At 34.5% G+C, this 16,006-nt stretch overlaps 1 protein-coding gene across 1 annotated transcript in view; it reads left to right on the plus strand.

Annotated features, from left to right (window-relative positions):
• Hdac9 (histone deacetylase 9) overlaps positions 1-16,006 on the plus strand; it is a 658,195-nt gene that overhangs the window by 587,959 nt on the left and 54,230 nt on the right. The window contains exon 23 of the mRNA XM_076863228.2: positions 14,581-14,714. Coding sequence (XP_076719343.1) covers positions 14,581-14,714 — 134 coding nt within the window. The remainder of the gene's footprint in view (positions 1-14,580; positions 14,715-16,006) is intronic.

The following is a 16,006-nucleotide window of genomic DNA, read 5'->3' on the forward strand; positions in this document are numbered from 1 at the left end:
CTTGTTGAAAGATGTCTATGACCTCCCAGTCCTAATGATTCTAGAATGGCCAGCAGATTACACTTCTTCATGTATTTTGGTACATACCCAGTAAGTCCCAAATGTTGTACCTTTGATCTACCCATCCTGACTCTGGACTTTGTTTACTTCACTCTCTCAACATTCAATTCCACAATCTCATCATCTTTCAGATCCCTTAAGTGTCTTGGAGTGTTTGACCAAAAATGCCACCATTCCCCCCAAAATGCTTGTGTTTCTCTTTATTAAGATTTTTGAAGTATTTTTTATAAGTTGAATATTGGGCCTCGTTTACCAAGAAACTGTGCCTTAAGTTGCAGACCTTTAGCATGATTCTTTTTCATTCCCCACTTCTCCAACATGGGAAAGCAGGAAGAAAATGCAAGATAGAAGCTGTGAAGCAAGGTACTCTGGAATATTTAACATTTTTCCTCAAATAATTATATTGAAATGTCTGTTATATACATGATGAAATTCACATTTTCATCCAATGATTTTTTCTTAAATGACAAATGGGAATAACCTAAAGCAGAACAAAACCACTTTGATAATATTCAAAATGAAGTCTTTATTTTGCTGATATTGGCAGGTTGAATCACAGCATTTATAAAGATCATATAGGAATCTGGCTGCATTTACATGGCAGATTTTTTTCTGCAATGATGTTGGGAACTAAGCTGATTTTTTTTTTTTTTCCAGAACTACCCTATTGGGCTTATTAGATTCTCGTGAGGTTTGCTAAGTGCTATGCTTTCCTTTGCAAATGTTCTTTAAGTATTTCAATTAAATGGTGATTTATTTTAAAAATCAGCAATAACAAATGTGTAATAGAAGCGTATGTATTATGGAATTCTTAATCTTTAACAAATACATCTAGAGCCATTTTATATTTATTTAACATACAATTGCTGTCTAATTTAATCTAAATTAAATGGTTGCTTGAAACCTTTAATTTGAAGGGTTCCTGAATCTCCTTTTATGGCAGGAAAAATAAGAAATCATCAGTTTTGCCCAGAGGGTAGATACTTATCTTTTAAAATCAGGTATTTGGGCCTTGAAATTATAAACCTAGTTCATTTGGGAAATGCAATTCCAAGGAATGTTTTGGCAATGAGAAGTTTGTCCCCTTTTTCCTTTAAGGGAACCACTTGTTTTTCTACCATTCAACGAACATTAATAATTTAGCTGATATGTATCCAGTATTTTGAAGAGGAATTTTCACCTGTTTATGAGTAATATGCATACTGTGATTCAATAGTGGGATTTTGTTGTTCATCTGTTTTAAAAGGGAAAACAGAGAGCTTTTGGTAGAATGTGTCAGATACTGTGCTGGATGAGGATATCAATTTTCTTTCTTTTTTTTTTTTTTAAGAGCAATTAATTATGAAGTGACCGGGAGGATAATAAGGAATCCTGGTGGATAATCTTTTTGACAATAGCATTCAATTATAAATGTAGCCCAAAATAGTCAATTACATCATTATCTGAACTGAATTTGGGGAATGCCACCATGAATTAATGCTGAGGCTGCAATGCCAGCCTAAAGCTAGCATGGTGGTCCCCATCTGTAATTCCAGTTCCTTGGGAGGCTGATGCAGGAGGATCAGCAGTTCAGGACCAGACTAGGCAACCAAGCAAGACGCTGTCTTGAGGAAAGGAAATGAACATTAGATTCACTGGTTAGTTTGAAAAAAATTAGTTTGCTTGGTGGGGAGAATCGAGGGGTAAGGGAAGTTATATTTCTTTTCAAACTGAAGATATCCAAAGAATAAAAGTGAATTTTCCCCCTGAAAATCAATTTTCATTAATGTAAGTTAAAGCTTGAGTAAGAGGAACAGGTTAATTATTAGGGCTTGAGATTTATTATTCAGATAAGACTGGCATTATGAGTATAGTACTAACATATTAAATTTGTGCTTCGGTATCATTTGGATTTAGTCACAGTCCAGCAGTTTGGAGGACAGGTCCCTGTGTCAAGTGACCAGTCTGTCAGCACAGCTTTGCCATTTACTGATCTAGATGCTTGGGCAAATTCATTTCCTTATTACTCATCTTCCTGTTGGGCAGCTGTGTGGTAACTAAATGAGATAATGCATTTCAGACAGTTGGCATGGTGCCTGGTTCTGCTAGCTCTCACTAAGGAGAGAAGGTAGGGACCACCTTTGTTCAACTCTTTGTTTCACTCTGTGAAGCTAAATGAATGACATTCCTAAGTTTAATACACTTATGTAAGAAACAATCTGAGACAAGGAGGACTTGGTTTTTATTTTTGGTGTGTTGTATTTCTTTGGGTTGAGCTTCTTTAGACAATCCTTTTTTCTCACCTCCCCCATCCTTAATCCTTGAAAAAGATTTTCTGCCTATGCTCCCACTATGTATTTTTAAAAATATTCTGAAAGGAAAACTTTTTGTAGGAGGTATATCATAAGGACATATCACTTTTCATACATTTCTTCACTTGTTTTTTTTTCTGTTTTACTTTTGTCCAAAACAACCTCTAATATAACCATGAACCCTGAATCCTGAATTAAAATTTGTATATTATAGTCACAAAACTGGATTCCATAGTTTCTTATGCTTCAAATCTCTCTTATAGTCAGAAACTTTAAATCCTATGTTTGCCGTTTTACCTCGGGCAATATACTTAACTTCTCTGTTTTCTCATCTCTAATATAAGAATAATGTCAATTCTTCTTGTATAATTTTTGGAGAGTTCTACAAGTTCTAAAGTGTTTAGCATCAAACTTAGCCTGGGGTAAATGCCATATATCATTTTTATCATCACAGTCAACCAGCTTCATGAGTTCTGCTTCAACTCTATCAACTATTTATTCACCAGTAACTTTTTAAAGATATATTGTAATTGCCCAGCACTGTACTAGACACTGGATGTGCAAAGTCAGGTGGAAGTGGTTCCTGTCCTCTAGCAGTTTATGGCCTAATAGAGTAGCCTACAAAAGATAGAGAAAAAATGGGTCTGAAGCAGCACATAGAACTATATCTACATTTCCCATGATGGGGGATCAGGATATGATCACACTGAGGTCAACAAATGAGTGACTTTTTAGCTAGGGGTGGACAGGGTACTCCATCAGTAGAGACTCAGAATTATGGGCCACCATTTGACTGCAGTATTCATCAAACTGGACAATAGTTGCTTCCAGTTTGAGAGAGGAGTGAGTATGGGGTTGTGGCACAGGATGGGAAGAGGGAGCAAGAGACCATGACAACGAAAGACTTGAATTTAATCATGAAAAGTGTGAGAAGCCTGTGACAGGTGGCTGGGTGGCTGGCATCCTGAGCTCTGCACTAGAGAGCCTAAAGTTTCCTCTAATGTGCTTGTCCATCTCTTGGTTTCTTCGAAGGGTTTGCAGTTCTATCAGTCTCTCTGCTTGAGATAGATTACCTAGTGTAACTGAGCCCAGACTCATCCAGGAGTGATGTTTATGGGTTCTTTTTCACAAAATGGTCCATAGATTTTGATTTTGGTTCAGTGTCATGGAGAAGTAAGCAGCACTGAGACTCATCTGCAATGGCTTATCATAACTGAAAACCCATCACAACTGTATTTTTCTTCTAGCAACCCACCTCCACCATACCCCACAGAGAATTTATTTATGTATTGCCAAGGTTCCTGTCTTGTACCTTAGCATATGGGTGCTTGGCACTTGGTGGAGAATAATGAGAGCAGATGAACCCTTTGGGTAGTATGCAGTGATTAATTTAATGTGTTCCAAGAACACATGCCTGTGTTTAGAATTTAAAAAAAAAAAATGTTTGGGGCTCTTCTCACTTATTTTTAAGAGGCAGTATGCTTAGTGGTCAGTGCTTCAGAATCTAAAGTCAGAAAACCTGAGTGTTCAATCCCTGATATCCCCCAGAAAACGATATGTTTCAAGTTTTTATAAATATATCAAAATAGATTCTACTGTTATGTATAACTAAAAAGAACCAATAAGAAGATTATAAAAAATAAATCAAATTTTAAAAAATAATAGAGTCATCTGAAAGTATAGGCTCCTATTCACTAAGCCTTATCTTTTCATTCTCCAGTTGGCTCTTTTGGGAACTATAGTGTATGTAATAATTATGAAATTGAGTGATTTTATAGCAAGAGAAAAAGTAAGTAAATGAAAATGATGATAGCATCTAGAAGATATACATATTTATCTAATTGTGCTTTGAAACCATGAATAGAGTCAATGAACTGGAAATGAGGCAGTAATAGTTATTGACCCTGCCTGTGTGTCATGATCCAGTGAGTGCATTTTACATATATTATTTCAGGTAAACTAATCCAAATTACTATTCCTATGTCAGCAATGGGAAGCTAAGGCCAAGTTTTACAAATGTAGAACACTAGAGATATTTAAGTGTATGTCTTCTGTTATCTTCTGAGTCTCCTCTAAGCAGACTTACATGGTCCCTCTGTTAACCTTAATGACACTTTATTTTATAGCCATTGACTTTCTCTGTGTTAAATGATACTTATCTGCATACGTGTCCCTTATATTTGAGTCCCTTGGAAGCCAGAAAGATATAGCCTATTCGTCCTTGTAGTTCCCTTGCTATTATTAGAGATGTGCTCAGGAAATGCTGGTTGGATTTGAGCAGTACAAACTACCATAATGGGATCATCATTGCTTAGCACAAGTCTGATCTGCTCTTATTCCATCCCACTTGGCCAATTATGCATGAGCATCGATGAGAGAATGGATCCCATGTGTTTGATGCGTTATTGAAAACAGCAGTAAAAACTAGTGATTGGCAAATCAAGCTGCAGTTGGGGTTTGGCACAAATCAATTTTGTTGAGGGGTGGCAAGGAATAGCCCTATGATATCCAAAAGCATTTTCTAGGGATTTTTTTTCCCCTTGCTGGTTTTATACTTGCATATTTTAAAGGAAATTTAATTCATATGCTTCTGGTTTGTTTACACTTAACACACCAAAGCAACGATTTGTAAAAACCATTTGGTGTCTAGGAGCTCCTTCTAAAGTAGCTCCTTTTAAACTGAAAATAATATCCGAAAATATGGCCTGTATTAATATCTTTTAAATTGGCAGCAAGGAACAGTGGGAAAGGCACGGCTGAGGGATTGGGGTTCTAACTCCTGCTCTGTTGTTAACTGTTTGCCTTGAAAATTCAATTTTCTGCGTCTTTGGGTTTTGTTTTTTTTTATCCTTAAAATGAAGGAATTGGAATATATAAATTTGAAATTCATTTCTAGATCTAAATTATTAGGATTAAAATCTCTCATTAAAATAGAAATATCAAGCACCTACTATGTACCAAGATCTGTTCCATATTCTGTGTTTATCATTTTAGGTGGCTTTTTATGACCAGACGTTCATTTCAAATCTGTGAGGTAGAAAAAATAGTAGTTATATTTATGGGAGAGAAAGCTGAAGTTCAAATAGAGTTTGTATTTTTACATACCACTTGAAGTATCAGATTTATACACAAAATGATGGCATATAGTAGGTATCTACTAAATAATGGTTGATTTGTACTTGGACCATAGATGGATGGACTGATACATAGCCAAAATGCCAGTCAGCCTTTCTTGCCCTTTTAATTCTTGGGAATTCCTGAGGATAAGTTTTATTTTAAAAAAATAGTGGCAGTGAAGGATTCCATTGTTTTAGACTTCAGTTAGGACACAAAGCAACTGTTTATTTGCTTTCAAAGGTGCTGAGACTATAAACTTACCTCAAGGAGCATCATTGACTAGAAAAGTAAAAGGATTTTTATTGTGGTTAAAAGTGCCTTCTTTAAAATGTATGCAATATTTATAGGGCTGCTTGGAGTAAGCCAACTGAGAGATTTAATGATAATAATCTCCATATTTCTTCTACAATTGATTTCCGGTTTCAATGAACTTGGAAAGAGTCCTGGGACATCAAATAAGTAGAGATCTTAACATGAAATGAATCTTTAGAATATGTTCATAAATTTACATTTAAACATGACCAGAAATATATATATCTTTGCCCATTATTAAGGTGATACTTTAATGAAAAATTTTCATTTGCATGAAATAAACCTTTTTGGCTACAGATGAAAGGATTTTATGGTAGCGACAATGGTTTTGTGAGTTAAATGATCCCAACATCATCAGGAACGAATCACAAGTGCCTACCATATGAATTACAGCACCATGAGTCTTAAAAAGGTATTTTTGTGGAAAGCATTCCTCCCATCTGCAACAATCAGATCCTGCTTTGAAGTGCTGCTGGAGAGCTTCACAATACATGAGACTGCCACATGCTACCCAAACTTCTCTCTCAACTTGAGTTTGACTGTGTTTTCCTAAAGAACACCACAGTCACTTAATGACCAAGGGGTTTAGGGAGGGAAATGGTTACAGTTTTTGTAATTGGACTTCTCTGTATATGCATTCTTCAGTAATCCTTTCTGCATATTGCTATAAAAGTATGCAAGTGCATGTGCAAAATTAAATTTCAAGTTAAAATGGGGGCAAAAATGTGTGTGATCCCTACTGCATTGGCTCTGCAGGGAAATCTTCAGGAACATTTCAGGCCCGAATGAAACTAATGTGTTCATAAATGAGCATATTGGTATTGAGGCTTTTTTTAGCCATAGCAGTTACAAAAATGATATGATCATCTCTTCCAAAGAGACCTTCACACTGCTGACCTCCCTACCTCTGCTGAATGGCAGTGTGGGGAAGGAGGTTGCCAATATCACTTTTGGGTTTTCCCTAGAAGATTTTCTTAAGCAGAAAATAATAGTGGAGGATGCCTTGTAGGGAAACAGGAGACCGACATCAGCAAGTTAGGACATTCACTAATGGAAGTAAAGTGACTTGCCTAAGCAATCACTCTGTCATGACTTTTTATAATCAAGAGAAGCATAACCCAGATACCTTTCATGGGGAGTTGGTGGCTGATTGAGACTCCAGTGTGTTTTATTATAGGATGGCAAGATCACAACAGTAGCTAAATATTAATTTGGAGAGAATTCCCTCTTCAACTTGTGGCAGAATTCCCTCCGTTTCAGCCTCCACAGAGATTTCTAGTTCTATTTGCAATTTCGTATTAAAAACAGTCTTTCTGGGAGTACTGTTTATTTTCTGAGCTTCTAGAAGAATGTTAGAGTCATCTACAACAGGCACTGCCAAACACGTAGGATATAAAATAATGACGTTTATAAAGTGTTGACTGCACTTAGTTCCCATTTTGCCTTCACATGCCTTACCATTGATCTTCTGTCCAATACTCTGGTTAAAAAGAAGTTAGCAATAAAAAGAGAAAGTCTTTTTCAATACTTTCCTTGAATAATACATAATAACACTGTAATCAAATAAATTCTAGTATATAGTGTTGATTTTTATCATAAATGGGACTATTTTTGCACTCTTTTTAAAAATATTTATTTATTTATTTTTAAGTTGTAGTTGGACACAATACCTTTATTTATTTGTTTGTTTGTTTGTTTTTATGTAGTGCTGAGGATGGAACCCAGGGCCTCGCATGTGCTAGGCCACTGCTCTACCGCTGAGCCACAGCCTCAGCCCCTATTTTTTGCCTTCTTATAAAATCGAAAACCTAATAACTCGATAAACTTAAATATCTAAAAACAGAGAATTGGCTCATACATTAATACATTTAAAATGATATTAAAGAAGATATGAGAAATGTTTTCACATATTGACATTTGTAAAGGTAAGTTAAAAACATTAATAAGCCTGTTGTATTTAGAAAATGCTTATAAACAACAGGCATCAAATACACAAAAGCAGAATCAATCTCTGGTTGATAGAACTATGGGCTTTTTATTCTATTCTATAAAATTTTTTCATAACTGTTGTTTATTTTACTTATTTATTGAATGATAGGCAATGTATTCATATACTGTATAACATGTAGCATATTTATTATATATCATATTGCTATTTTATTTACTATTATCTATCATTTTCCAAATTTTCTGCAATGAACATGGGTTAATTTTGGTTTTCAAAATAGTTTCTCCTTTAAAGACAATGAAAATAGATCTAGTCAGGGTTGTTTCCCTATTCCACTATTCTCTGGGAATTATTTGGAAACATTAGAGAGAAGCAGTTGAGATGTGCCATTTTGAAGAATGAATCTGTTGATGTCCTGTGACTTAGTTATTAGCTGCATATCTAAGGTTTAATCTTGGAGCCTTCTTGAACAACTTTTCATCTTAAGCAACTTTTCTGAACCAATAAGAACACTGACATGCTATGACTCCATAGAGCCTCAGGAAATCAACTTGAAATTTATAATTTAAATCACTCCCATATTTATTTTTTGAGGCAACACAATTAAATTGGTTTCTATTAAATAAACAGAAACAGCATTTCCAATTGAAAATGACCTTCCAACACGTTTCTGCAATGGTGTCCCATTATGCTGTCTCAGTCGTGTTATATTTAGTTATGAAGGTAAATATTTGATACACAGAGCTTCCTTCTTGTGCTTAAATGTTCATGCCAATGAGACTGTTTTTAAAACAAGTAGATTACGTGTGGGATTCTTTGGTTGTGGTGTAGGTAATGGTAGTAACTTATTAATTAATTTATTAATCTGCAAGATTATCTCAAGGGCTTTAAGTGAAAAATTTATCTTTGGAAAAAAAAAACACATTTCTTGAAAAATTCAGTTGCAATCAAATGCAAGTGGTAGGAATATTACCGAGGCTAATCAGTCATTGTGTGCCAATACCAGTCACTAACCTAAGCCTGCCCACATAGATGCATAGGTGTTCAGGATTCTCCTGCAGTTGTGCACTCCTGCCTCCAAAATTTCAAAACTAAAGCTATGCATGGTTTCTGCAAACTGATTTTCATCTCAACATCCAGTGGTTGCTTGAGCCTTTTATGTTCCATGAAATATGGAAGTATTTTTCTCTCTTGATTATTTGGTCCACCAGTCTTCACACTCAGAACACTCTAGCTCCCCTGAAGAAGGTCTCTGTGATGTTTTCTACTCTGAGTGTTATGCAAACATTTATTGTGACAAGTATAGGAAGACCTTTGGGGGTTTTGTGAAGATGGAAGTAAATGTGATTATAAAAAACGTGACTGTGCTTATAAACCATGTTACACAAACTCAAGTGCGAGCGCGTGCGTGCACACACACACATACACACACACACGGGAACACATTTCACTGAAGCATTTTTCTCCCATATCTTTAAAAATATGAATACTTTGATATTGGTCATCACAACCAGCTGGCATTTCTGAAGTTTCTAATATATACAACAGCAATGGACATTGTAGAACTCAGAATAATAAAACCTAAGGATTATTCTTAAATTGCTTATTTCATCTCTTTGCTTCACCTGAATGTTTGTGCATGCATACCTCAGAGTGCAGCTGCCTTCGTCTCTAACTCCAGAGATCACATGGGCAACATGTGAATGGAAATAAACCCTGTAGGTAAAAGAAAGAGGAATTTGGATAGAGATCAAAGATTAGCTTCATTCCACTCTTTCCTTCCACTTTTTACTATCCCATCTAAATTTGGTATTTTATGGTACTTTTTTTTATTCCCAGAGGAAAGAGTGGACTTAAATCAGATTTGGGGCTTTCTCTGTCTCTTTTTGAAACACATATAATTTAATTTGTTCAGTAGTGAGTTTAGATGGTTGAATTGTCAATTTCTAGGAACCTTTAATATGAAAGATGGAGTGGACTGGCCTGATTTGTTATTGTTATTATTGCTATTGTTATGTATTTTTCAATCTTTACGTGGCCCTGGTTAAATTTTGGAAAAGCTGTCTGGAATATTTAACCACATGATTAGCAGAGGGGTGGAGTTTACTGTGCTCAGCCTCGTTCCTCAGTGGTCTATGTAAAAGATTCTTATTGGCATCATTCTGAGGTCCATATGAAGTGAGAAATACTGAAATGCTATAAAACAGTTTTTCCCTGATTTTAAAATGCTTTTTAGAATATTTTTCCAATAAAAATATGGGATAATTATAAATGGCTCTTGATTTTCATCCAAATAGTAGCTAAGTGGTTAAAATCAACACCAAAGTGCTTGCATTAGTCAGTTCTCCGTTACAGTGATGAAATACTTGAGGAAATCAACTTTAAAAAGGAAAGGTTTATTTTGGCTCATGGTTTCAGAGGTGTTAGTCCATGATCCAAAACCTTTGTCCTTTGGTAAAGCAGAATATCATGGTGGGGAGCACATGACAGAATAGAGATGCTAATCTCATGGTGGTCAGGAAGCACAGAGAGAGAGAAGCAGGGTCAAAGGACATGATATACCCTTCAAGGCCATGTCCTCCATACCAGTATCCTACAGCAAGGCCCCACCTCCACATTTCCACCACCTCTCAATAGCGCCACCAGCTGGGGATCAAACCTTCAACACAGGAGCCCTTGGGGGACATTCCAGATTTTAAACTATTAACAGTGCTTTAGGAAAGTGGGCGGGGGGCGGGGGTGGAATTACTTTATCCCATTCATAGCTAACCTCAAGTATTAGACCAGAACTGAAAATCTGGGCAGTTATTTATTTGGTAGAAATCTTAATGCTTTCCCCAAAATTAAGATGATTGTATTTTATTGTTCCAAAATAAAAGGAACTTGGTTTAGGTTTGGGTTCTTATTGATTGACAATTTTATATGTTTTCATTTAGTTCTAGCAACTGTATTCTGAGGAGTTATTTTCAAACATAAGATGAACACTACTTGAGAGAAAAACTAAGGTTAGATTTGAGAGTAACCCAGTTATGTTTGAAGACTATACACTTGCATATTCAAGTTTATTCTCTTAGTCTACCAAGGTTGTGATATATATATATACATACATATACATGTGTTTTAAATGATATAAGTGTTATAAATAAGGGACAATGAAATCATGGCTCTTCTAATTTAGAAAGGATAATACAAGAAGCTAAAATTCTGAATTGTTGTAAGCATTAAAAAAAATAAGTGACAAAGCTATAGAGACAAAAAAAAAGATCATTGATTGCGAGTAGTTGAGGAGCAGAGAGAAGGGATGAATTAATTAATCTTACAGGATATTTTAGAGCAGGTAAATTCTTCTGTGTGACACTGTAATGGAGGATACATATTATGCCTTTTTCAAAATCTGTATAACTGTGTAACACAAGGTATAATCACCAACTATAGACTTTGGTTAACAATTATATATAAATATTGGTGTTTAAATCATAACACATGGACCATACTAATGAAAGATGTTAATATATATAACAAGAAAATAAGGGAATGAATAGAAGAGCTCTTTGTATTTTCTTCTCAATTTTTCTGTAAACTCCAATCTGTTCTAAAAAAATATTCTATTGATTATAAAAATGCATTTGATATTTAAAAAAATAAATGTTTTTCCTATAAGTTCACAAAGCATACAAAAGCAAAATGTCATACTAAAACACATGCTTTTGTTTATTTTTTGTTTATCCTATTTGTAATAATCCTTGGAATTGAATAGTTTAGATGCAATGCTAAATTTTTTAAAAGATTGGATAAGAAATGTCCAACTTTGGCAAGATGAGAGACTCTCCCATGAAATATCCCTACATTAACATATCTCAAAATACTAAGTCAAACCTGAAAAACAGCCATTTTAATGTATGGATGACTTTCAAAAGATGAGGCAAGGTGAGCGCATACTAAGTTGTTGGCCATCCTGGGGGCATATATAACAAAAATCTCTGTTTGGTTAGAACTTGAACAGTGATAGTCTACTGCATAGTTTTGGAAAAGAAATTCAATACCTTGAACCTAAAATGGGAAGGAAATTTGAAAGTCTAAATAAAGAATGGCAAAAGGTGATCTCAAAAGAAAGGGAAGAGTAGGAGAATATACTGATGAGTGCAATTACAAATCTCAGCTGTCACTATCAATAGAAGGGATCTTGAAAGAAGGGAAAATTAAGGAAGAAAAAAAAAGAGGAAGAGAAGGGGAAGGGAAAAATAGGAACAAAGCTGAATTCCTCCTTCTTAAGAAATTATAATCAAGTTTTGGAGTTAGAATATATGTGCCAAAACAAACAAAACTACTCCATAAGTTCTGATAATTTAAAATTGATTTGAGATGGTAGTATCCCAAATACCCCAGCAGAAGCAAACAAAATCACCCTTTCCCAGGCTTCAAAGATAGATATCACACTCACTCCCACCAGTGCCTTAGTGAAGGTTGCTATAACAAAGTGTTATAGAATGATGGCTCATAGACAGCAGAAGTGTGTTTCCCACAGTTCTGAAGGGTATTATCCCAAGATCAGTGTGCCCACGTGGTCAGTTTCTGGTGAGGACCTTCTGGATTGTAGACTTCTGGCTTCTCCCTATATTCTCAAATGGAAGAAAGAGGCCAGAGAAGGACTTTTACAAAGGCATTCATCTCATTTACCTAATGGCCTAAAAGTCCACTTCCTGATACCATCACTATGGGAGTCAGTATTTTAATACATGAATTTGAAGTGGGAGTAGGGGTTGGGATGGCACACACATTCTGTCCATTATCCTGGAATTCCAAGATTCTTTTAGATATAAAGTTGCAGAGAAGATAAACCAAAAATATAAACAACAAAAAGGCAAAAATGAACCCTCTAAAACAAAAACAAACAAACTACAACCAGATAAACAGAGGAGAATTAAGGGAACCCTGAAGATGAATCAGGAGACACAACAATTAGCAAACTAAACTGGAAGAATTCAGAATTTGGATACAGAACACAAAACAATTATGCTGAAAAAAAATAAAAGGAAGAACAAGGGAGAAGAATCATTTTTAAAAAATGATTAGGAAGTTGTGCGCTATAACTAAATAGAAACTGTGGAATTAAATAATACATTCACTGAAGTGAAGGTATGCATAGAGGAATTAAACAGGAGAGTGGAGCCATCTGAAGAGAGAAAGTCTGGAAGATAGATTTAAATAAAAAACATACACATTGCAGGACAGAAAGAGATGGAAATCTGAAAGAAAACTCAAGAGACACTGAGGATACATTAGATAATAATATCCTCACACATATAATTGAATTCCAAAATAAACAAAAAGAAAATGATTTTATTTCAGTAAATTTAAACTCCTAAAGGAAACAAATTCCTAGAAGAATATAATCCAGGAAAATATAGAATGCATGAATAGTCCTATAATCTCTTACAATTCAATCAATATTTTAAAATTTTCTCAAAGAATGCAGGACACATATGGTTTTGCCAGAGCTGTCTACCTGATCTTCTTTTCAGATAATGAAAGAGATACAGCAAGTGAAGAACTACATCAAATTTTACATGATTAATCCAAGAATGAAAAATTATAGATTAATGCCATTCATTAATATAGGTGAAAAATTCTAAACAGCACTAGTAAAACAAACCCAGATATGTATTAAAAAGATATTAATCATGAATAAGCTTATTTTATTCCATAAATGTAATATTAGAAATATTAATAGATGTAACTCACAACACTACAAATTGTAAGAAAAAATACCATCCATGTAGAGAAAGAAATTAAATTCTATAACCATTTGAATAAAAACTCTAATTCAAGCTAGAAATAGAAAGTTCCCTCCTTATACTGAATGAAACCACAATAAGCTGACATTATTTATTCATCCACTTTGCAAATCATACCAAATGTTGGCAAGGATGTGACTGGACTGGAATTCTTATGCACACAGCTTCTAAGACTGGGGGTTGGTAATAGTCCTTTGGAAATAATCTGGCATTGTTTAGCAGATTTTCACTCAACAGTTTCATTCCATTCTTACATATGTGCACCAGAAGACTTGCATAAGAATATTCATAGCAACATTGTTTGTAATAACAAAAAAGGAGAATTTTTTTTGAAACAACAAAAACAAAATCTGTTAATAGTAGAATGGGTAAATAAATTCTATAGACATAAATTGACCTACTGACAGCAGCAAAGGATCCTGATTTCATACAGGGAAGTCTCATACTATCTGAAAGGGGGTTATGGGGGGCTTCAAAGGCATTGCTAATGTTATTTGCCCTAAAGTAGAAGATTAATAAGCAGATGTCCATCATATTATACTTTATAACATATATAGATATAATTTATGTTTTACTTATCAAATATTTCGTAATAAAATAATATCTATAAAGACCTAATGTGATAGCTAAGTAATGTGAGGTGAGGTATAAAACACTTCCTTTTATAATAAAGTAAAGGCACATGATGGAGGTGGGAGGCACATGGGAAGCAAATAGGATAGTTTGCCTTGTTAACATCAGCTGAGTAATATTCAAGTTTTTCATCCAGATACATGTAGCATGTGTCATGAGAGACTGTACTGGGCACTGGTAAAGAGCCAGATGGGTGCAAGTCTTGATTGTGATACTTCTTAGCTGTGGAATCTTGGGCTTTGATTCCCTCCTCTGTAAAGGAGATAATAACAGGAACAAACCAAAAAGTTTTTATGAGCACTACATGTGTTCTCACTGGAAAGGCTGAGAAAGAACTTGCACAGAATAAATGCTCACTGTTAGATTCTAGTGGTCACTTTCTTTGATTTAATGCTTTTGAAATGTTCTGTTTGTGTCACGGTAGGCTTTGGTCATTTGACGGAGCAACTGATGACATTGGCTGATGGACGTGTGGTGTTGGCTCTGGAAGGCGGACACGATCTCACGGCCATCTGTGATGCGTCGGAAGCCTGTGTAAATGCCCTTCTAGGAAATGAGGTAAAATTTACAAGTGCAAAAGAGTCAAATAAAAGGCTTAGACATGTATGAATGCATATTTTAATGTCTTTTTAAAATTCCACGTACTTATAAAACTCAATTTTGTTCTTGTCTTTAAGGAAGTATGCAAGCTATGAATAAGTGCAATTTAACAGCTTTCATGTTATATATGCTACAACTTTTTCCCAGCCACAGAATGCACATAGTACTCCCTTCACACAACTCAAAAATAAGTAAAGATAAACTCTGGGAATAAGACCCAATCAAATGAACATTAAAACATTCAATAAGAAATGAAATTTTAACATTGTTTCTTTTTTTAAGATTTCTTGTAGGATTGTCAGTTCAGAAAAATAAAACTTTTTAAAATATTGATAATCTACTTTTATCATCATTTAAGAATTCTCCATAATAAGAAGGAAATATTATTTCTAAAAAAAATTGAGAAATTCATTGATCTAATGCATGCAGCCAGAATGCATTAGATCCAAGATTTGAGCTTGAATGTAAATAGCTATAGGTCTTTCTTTTTTATTTAATACTACATAATTAAATTGAAGCACATTTTACTGACCACTCTGCAGAATTAGGACTGAATTTCTGTGAGTTTTATGTCCAAATCCTCACAAACTTTTGGACTAATTAATTGCAACTCAAAAAAGTATTTCAGAGATGGATGCAGTGACACATGCCTGTAATCTCAGTGACTTGGGAGGCTGAGGCAGGAGGATTGCAAGTTCAAAACCAGTCTCAGCAACTTAGCAAGGCCTAAGCAAATTAGTGAGAACTTGTTTCAAAATAAAAATATTTGAAAAAAAGTATGGGGATGTAGCTCAAGTATGGTTAAGCACCCCTGCGTTAAATCTCCAGTACCCCCCAAAAGTCCAATTCTGTATGCATTAATATTATAATTCACTTATTTCTCATAGTGAATCATCTTTTGATAGTGTATGAAATTGTATATATTTTGCCTTTCTTTTGTGAACTTGAAATCTAATTTTATTTAGAAATAAATATATATTTTTTAAATTTATCATCCATATTTTTTTAACAGTATCACATGGGTTTGCCTATAGTATTTATGGAAAAAAGGTACCTTTTTCCTTGCATTGAACATTTATCTTTATTGTCACAATTATCTTATAAACCTATACTGTGTTGACATTATTATTTTGACATATTTATTGAATTAAGTATATATATTTTTAATTCAAAATAAAAACATTAGAGAGAAAATCTGATAACTTCTCAAGTGCTTTACATATTGGGCTGCATAATTTTAGACAGCAAAA

Source organism: Callospermophilus lateralis, chromosome 1, assembly GCF_048772815.1.
Source record: "Callospermophilus lateralis isolate mCalLat2 chromosome 1, mCalLat2.hap1, whole genome shotgun sequence".
Classification (NCBI taxonomy): Eukaryota; Metazoa; Chordata; class Mammalia; order Rodentia; family Sciuridae; genus Callospermophilus; species Callospermophilus lateralis.